Source organism: Octodon degus, unplaced genomic scaffold, assembly GCF_000260255.1.
Source record: "Octodon degus isolate 3935 unplaced genomic scaffold, OctDeg1.0 scaffold00036, whole genome shotgun sequence".
Taxonomy (NCBI): Eukaryota; Metazoa; Chordata; class Mammalia; order Rodentia; family Octodontidae; genus Octodon; species Octodon degus.
In genome coordinates this window covers 3,718,231-3,725,779 of record NW_004524612.1, presented here as the reverse complement: position 1 = coordinate 3,725,779, position 7,549 = coordinate 3,718,231, and the positions used below count along the sequence as shown (strand labels likewise).

At 40.5% G+C, this 7,549-nt stretch overlaps 1 protein-coding gene across 2 annotated transcripts; it reads right to left on the bottom strand.

The window, feature by feature from the left end:
- Positions 1-3,213: 3,213 nt before the first annotated feature.
- Positions 3,214-5,100, bottom strand: Tktl2 (transketolase like 2). 2 transcript variants are annotated; one of them, XM_023714705.1, is made up of 2 exons: positions 4,866-5,100; positions 3,214-4,766 (listed from the first exon to the last, which is right to left on the bottom strand). In XM_023714705.1, exons 1-2 carry the CDS (start codon positions 5,095-5,097, stop codon positions 3,214-3,216), a joined length of 1,785 nt encoding a protein of 594 aa, XP_023570473.1. In that variant the 5' UTR covers positions 5,098-5,100. The 2 variants fall into 2 exon arrangements, with proteins under 2 accessions (XP_023570473.1, XP_023570474.1); XM_023714706.1 differs by having other exon boundaries at positions 3,214-4,752; positions 4,867-5,100.
- Positions 5,101-7,549: the final 2,449 nt, after the last annotated feature.

The following is a 7,549-nucleotide window of genomic DNA, read 5'->3' as shown; positions in this document are numbered from 1 at the left end:
CAAAAATTAAACTTTACTATGTTTCTGAAGCCTCTCTGGCCAATGTGCAGCCAGATGAGGACTGTATTCCAACAAAACTTCATGGAACCTGAAATCTAAATTCCACATGGCTCTCATGTCATAAAATAGTAAACTTTCTCCAGCCATTAGTGTGAAGCCATTCTTCATTTGCAGTTATAGAAAAACAAGTCAGGGAAAATTCTCCCTATTGCATGTGCTTGTCAACATGCTCTGCTCCAGCCTCATAGCTTTACAATGAGGTAAGCAAGCTTAGAGCTCCAGGTCCAAGCTTGCAACCAAATTCCTCTCCTTTCCTCTTGCAGTTAACCCCAAAGTTTGTAAGTGGCTTCCTAGAGAATACCTCCTCCACTAACAGCAATGAAAGAAATTAGTTCATGCATCTTCTTCTCTCCTACAGAAATGAAGAGCTATGTTTTTCTCTAAGAACAGTACATTTTTCTTTATTCAATTATATTTCTGACCTCTGTTACATACCATTATAGTAAAGCCAATCAAAACACATGAATACTTTACACCTATAAATTGGATTTCTCGATTAAACCCTATAGCATTTAACAGTTGCTCTTCAGTGAATTTGAGAGCATAATAAAATTTTTATCGCTTAATAATTTTAAATTTCAAAACATAGTCTCTTTTTCAGTATTTTCCCAACAAAGTCTTCAATTAAACTTTAACTTAGATAACTCATTGATAAGTTTAATAATGTCACCATACTGATTTGTTCTTTTAACACCTCTAAGAGCCATAAAAAACCATGAAAAGAGTCATTTATTATCTGAATTAGTGTCTTTCTCAGATTCTGCCGGCCAACTTTTATTACTGAAAGCATAAGCAAGGCAACTTCAGTGTCACAGCTACCCCTGCAACAGCACCAGGCTTTCTCAATAACCTAAAAGACCTTCTAGGCAAAAATAGTAAAATGCAGATTTATACCAGGGATCATGTTGTTCATCAAAGCTATAACTTTATAAGCTTTAGTAGTCAAGGTTTAGCATTGGTCAGGATGATTCTTCCCTACAGTTTCCATTAAGAAATTATTGTAGAAGAGATTCAAGGCCAGAGAACATCCAATGCACTAAAACGGGCCACAATTCCATCTTATCTGGAGGAAGGTAGATTCAAGACAAATCTCACCTCCCATCTCTTGTTTCTGTAGCTGACAGCCACAGATTAACTCCTTGTGAGAACAGAACCGTTACAGCAGAGATTCTTAAGCGTTCGCCCATCCACACTTACAAAAAAAGTGTAACTCCTGGTGGCCTCTAAGTCTCAACTCCATACACACATCCACATTAATACAGCCTCCATCTATAGTTACAGGTGTGCTTGTGTTTAGTGGGAAACACATCATTATATACCCTGCGTTTATGTTAGCATATAATAAAAGTAATTATCTTTCCATTTTGCACACCAAAGTTTTGACAAAAAATTATGTGTTAATATTTTGCTGTTTCCTGTTTATCACAATCAATGTTATTTAAGATACAGAAAATTTTAAGAATTGAAGATTTGTCATTAACACCCCATGAAGACAGAGTGTAGACACTGATTGGTATTACTAGATTTAAATGACTCCAGTGAAAGATCCAGTTACAGATCATGTGCTAGCAAATGCGGTTCATGTGCATGGAATTTTGAAAAGTGATATAAATTTTGCATACATGCCTGTTGTAAATTTCTGCAATGTTCCCATTTTAACTGATTTTGTGTTTTCATGCTTTTAAAGCTACAAAAATAAGTGAAATTATGATCATTTTACAAAGCAGCAAATCAGTGAATGTGGTGGTAGATGCCTGTAATCCCAGTGTGGAAGAGGCTGAGACAAGAGAATTGGCCTGAGTTTAAGGACAGCCTGGACTACATATTGCACATCAAGACCCTGTGGAGGAGGAGGAGGAGGAGGAGGAGGCGGAGGAGGAGGCGGAGGCGGAGGAAAAAGAGGGAAAGGAAGGAGAAGGAGAAAATGAAAGGACGGTAGAAGAATGATTAGGCCTTGGTTTTTCTAGTTCTTGGACTGGTATTTTTTTACTACCTATCACCCCTAAACAATTGCCTAGATAAACTACACCACCAAAGACCTTGTCCAGACTACTCAAGAAACAAAACTAAGAAAATTTGACAGACATACCCAAAATAACTTTAGATTAGAAATTAGGGTCCACTTTCAGTGATCTGTTCCTTCTTTCCTGTATTCCAAGTGTGTAATGCATATGCTCAGCACCAAAAGCAGTCTGTCTGAAGAATTGCTTTTCAGTCCACTCATTGTTCTGCAGTGATGTCGCTCAGCTCTGACATTTATTTCAAGTTTCTTATGATTTTTCAGAAATGAAACAAAGCACTTCGTTTTAAATATTTTTATTACATCAAGTTTTGATAAATGCAAACTAGTTAGCAATCTGGTTTGGTCACCAAACATTTTTTAAAATTTTCTCAATTCTGTATGTAGTCTGTAGACTGGAATTTGCTACGCTTTTTTCTCTCCATGAAGCAACCACCATGGGACATAGGGTGGTACACGTGCTTGCTGCTAAACATCCTGTAAACCTGACGCGAGATGAGTTTTGAGGAAACTCTCAGGCAACTTAAGTCCATTATCACTTTTAAAGGTATAGGTATTGTATAATGGCGCTACATGAAAGCTGAAACTTGCTTCAAAATCTGGGCTACTGTGCAATAAATTCACATTTTATTTTTTCTTTCTCTTTTAATTTTATTTATTTATTTATTTATTTATTTATTTATTTATTTATTTTGCAATACCACAGATCCAACTTGGGACCTTGCTCTTGCCAGGCAGACTCTTCAGCCACTGAGCTATCTGTCCAGCCCTAAATTCCTATTTTCTTAATTTGCAAGAAAATTATACACATTTAAAACCTCTACACTAATCCCCAACCCAGTCAATAGTTTTTAGTCTTAACAGAAAACTTTCTTAGGTGGTTTACTTCCTACTTTGTCACTTAAAATTTTATGCCTATTTTAATGCTTCAAAACTGAGAGTAATAATTATGTTCACATTTTCACAGAAACTTTACTTGCATTTTTAAACTAGAAATAGTGCTGTACAGCTTTACTTTAAACAATGCACAACTGTATGATAAGCATTAGTTTTGTAACAATAAATATAAATTTAACATAAAGATCTGTGCTTTACTATCAAAACTAATAATTTCATTTGTTAAGAAAACGAGCTTAGTTCATTATAGTATTCTTCACAGCAGCTACGATGTGTTTGGCACTGATTCCAAACATATCCAGCAACTCATCAGCTGTTCCACTTCGAGGCACTCCTGTGACTGCCAGCTGATGAACAGAGATGCCCGGCTCCCTGCACACCGCTGCACACACTGCCTCTCCAATGCCACCTTCTCTGTAGTGATCTTCCACTGTGATAATCTGGCCACCCGTGGCTTTTGCGTTGGAAATGATAGTGACAGCATCCAGAGGTTTAATAGTAAACGGATCAATGACACGAATAGAAATACCTTGTTGGGAAAGATCAGCAGCAGCTGCTAAGGCCTCATGCAGAGTAACTCCAGCTCCAACAACTGTGACCTTGTCATCATCACTGTAGCGAATCACTTTGGCTTGTCCAATCCCAAAATTTTCTTCTGGGGCATAAATAACTGCAGTTTCTGGCCGGCTGGTGCGAATGAAACACAGTCCCTTGGTATTGGCGGCCAGACAAACAGCGTGCTCTGTTGAGACTGCATCACTTGGATAGAAAACAGTGCAACTGGGAATGCTTCTGAACATGGCTAGGTCCTCCAGGGCCATCTGGGAAGGTCCGTCTTCACCAACAGATACTCCACAGTGAGAACCAACAATGTTGATATTGGTTTGAGAGATGGCTCCCATTCGGATTTGGTCAAATGCTCGGGTCAAGAAGGCAGCAAATGTACTAACAAAAGCAATGGTCCGATCGCGTGCAGCACAGCCCAGGGCCACACTTACCATGTTTTGTTCAGCAATAAAACACTCAATGAAACGCTCAGGGTGATCTTTCTTAAATAGCTCAGAAAAGGTGGAGTTCTTTGTGTCACCATCCAGAGCAATAACTCTTTCACATGAAAGGCCCAATTTGGCCAGAGCCATACCATATGCTTTCCTAGTAGCTATCTTCTCACCAACTTTGTAGGTAGGCAGAGAGGTCATTTTTATATTAGAGATGTTGATCTGAGGTGAGTCTTCAGTAGGGGCTTTTGGCGTGAGAGTTCTGTTGGTCTGTATCTGACTCTCGATTAATTTGATAATTGCATCTGCTCTCTCTTTCGGCATTGGCTTTCCATGCCAATTTTCTGCATCCTCGATGTTTGGAATACCCCGGCCCTTGAAGGTCTTGGCAATTATAGCAGTCGGTTTGTTCTTCACTTGAGCTGCTTGCCAAAAGGCACGGCATAAGGCCTCCACATCATGACCGTCCACTCTGCAAGCATTCCACCCAAAGGCTTCACAGCGATCCTTATAGACGTCGGTGCGGTGCTCAAGGGGCGTGGTGCCACTCTGTCCCAAGCGGTTCACATCAAAGACTGCCACGAGATTGTCCAAACTGTAGTGGGAGGCAAAAGCCAAAGCCTCCCAGACGGAGCCTTCCGCGGATTCGCCATCCCCCATGAGGCAGAACACCCGATAGCTGGCCTTGTCGAAGTACTTGCCAGTGTACGCCATTCCACATGCCGCTCCCAGGCCCTGCCCGAGGGAACCCGTCGCCACATCAACGAACGACAGTCGAGGGGTGGGATGTCCTTCCAAGTCGCAGTGAATCTTCCTCAGGTTCAGCAAGTCGCCCTGGCGGATATCGCCGATCTCGGCCCAAGTGGCGTAGAGGACCGGGGCCGCGTGGCCTTTGGAGAGGATGAATCTGTCGTTGTCGGGGTGCTCTGGCTCGGCCTGCTTGTACTTCATCGTGTGGAAGAAAAGCACAGACACGATCTCGGCCGCGCTACAGCACGACGTCGGGTGGCCGGAGCTGCAGCTGCTTGTGGCCCTGATGGAATGGATTCGCAGGCGGTTGGCCGTGTCCCGCAGCACCTGCAAGGTCTCCGCATCGGGCTGGGCGTCATTGGTCGCGGCCATGGCGGTTTGGTCTCTGGACGATTAGGTCTCTCTAGGCAGTTTGGTCTCTCTGGGCGGTTTGGTCGACTCACGTGACTATGGAACGTGCACGCCTCATGAGGACCCGCCCAGTATGGTGTGCGCATGCGCGATGGTCAGCGCCTGTGACAAGGTGTGCGCATGCGCCAATAACTGCGCATGTGCCGATAGCTGTGCACGCGCTAAATAGCTGCGCATGCGCCAATAGCTGTGCACGCGCTAAATAGCTGCGCATGCGCCAATGCGCCAATAGCTGTGCATACGCCAATAGCTGCGCATGCGCCAAAAGCTGCGCTAATGCCCTGCGACCCCTGGCTTGTCTCTTGCGCTGTTGGAACCTTTGTGCTGCCCCGTTTCCCCCCTGACCAACTGAACCTAATTTTTAGTGCTTATCTTATTTTCGTATTATCTAAACCTATATGGTTTTTATAAAACCTATGATAGAAGCATATTTTTGTTAAAGTTTATGTTTCCTTCTATTTGTTGACAGTTTGTCTTGCAAGTCATACATTGTTCAAAGTAAATTCTTCATACCTTTCATGATAGAAATTCACAAGGATCACCCTCGCAAGCAGGTTTAATGGAAGGTATTTTTGAAACTAAATTTTTCAATACATAAATCCTATATTTGAGGTATTTTCCCTCCTTTTTATTTTTTCTTTCTTGCCTGCTTTGTCGTCTCTCTTGCTTCCTCCTTTTCTCGCTTTCTTTCTTCTTTTGTCGATGAGACCTCACTCAGGTCCTTGAATTCACCATCCTCCTGCCTCAGCCTCCCTATGGACTAGATTACAAGCATGTACCTCACTCCATTTAATCTATGTTCTTTATGTGAAAACAGTACGCAGAGAGCACCTAAAGTCAATTTCAGTCTGATATAGCCACACTCCCTCAAAAGATACTGTCTCACATCAGTTTAAAATACTAAATCTGACGTATAAGAAAATAGAATAATCTGACCGAAATTTATAGAAGAATCTAAATCCACCCACTGGCAGCATATCTAGAGCTACAATTTTCCACATGAATCTTGATGAATTAGTATTATGTTAAAATAAGAATGCTGTTCAGTGGAGACAGCTCTAGTTCTCTGGGTTCTTACTTAAACTGAAAACCAATGCAGTGTGACCAGTAAACAAGAGGTGCTTTGCCCTTTCAAGACTGTCAGCTAACCCCTGACTGGTGACTTTTGCATTCCAAAGACTCAGCTTTCACAGATCACGGCTATTTTTTTCTTTGCTTCTATATTGCACAGTGGGGGCTGGGGAAATAGCTCAGTAGAATAAGCACTTGCCTAGCAAGCGCAAGGCCTGAGTTCAATCCCTGGTTCTGCCAAAAACAAACAAACAAACAAAAAAAAGCACACTATATTGCACAATGATGTTGTAGTATATTTCCCCACACTTCAGTGTGAAAGATCTTGGCTTTTAATCTTGATTTCATGTTAAAATAACTGCAATCATATTTAAGTGTCTGATTTCCACTCCTGACAACTTGTGTTTGAATTTCTGAAAATACGCTCAGGGAAGCTGTATTTTTGTTTGTTTCTTTGCTTTTAAAGCACTCATTGATTCTAATCAAGAGTAAGTTGCATTTCTCAAATGACCAATGATATTGAATACTTTTTCATATACTTATTTGTCATTTGTATTTCTTCATCTCAGAATTCCAGTGTTTCTGGGATTAGGTATTTGAAATTGATGGACCTGATGTTTTTCAATTCTTTATATGTTCTAAATAGAAGTCCTTTATCTGACAGATAGTTGGATAAAATGTTTTCCTATTCTGTGGACTTTCTTTTCACTCTGTTGGTGTTTTCTTTTGATTTGTAAAAACTATTTAATAAGATGCGATGTTAGCTGTTGGTTCTTTGAAGTACTTCCTGTAAGTTTGGTTTTTGTTCATGAACTCTCTGCCTATCCCTATGTCTTCAAGATTTCTACATACAGTCTCTTCTGGTAAATTTAGTGTTTCTGTTTTAATACTTGGATATTTGATTATCCAAGTAAAATATTGTCTTTAGTGCATAAACATGAGTCTAGCATTTGGCATGTGTAAAACTAGTTTTACCAGCAACTAAAGAAGTTATCTTTCTTCCAATGAAAAAGTTTGGCCTTTGTATCAAAGATAAAGTGGCTGAGTGTGTTTGTAGCTATGTAAATTCCCGTCAGCTAAAGAATGGATTAAAAAAATGTGTATTTTTATACAGTGGAGTACTACTCAGCTATAAAAAGGGTAAATTTGAAGCTTTTTTACATAAATGGATGCAACTAGGGACCACACTCATAAGTAAAATAAACCAGACTTGCATATGTAAACACCATATTGTCTTCCTAGTGTAGGAAACTGAAAGAGTAACTAAGATCCAGAATACACAATGGATACTGTAAAAGGGAAAGAAACTGCTCAAAAGAGAAGATGACTGGGAAGAAAAAAA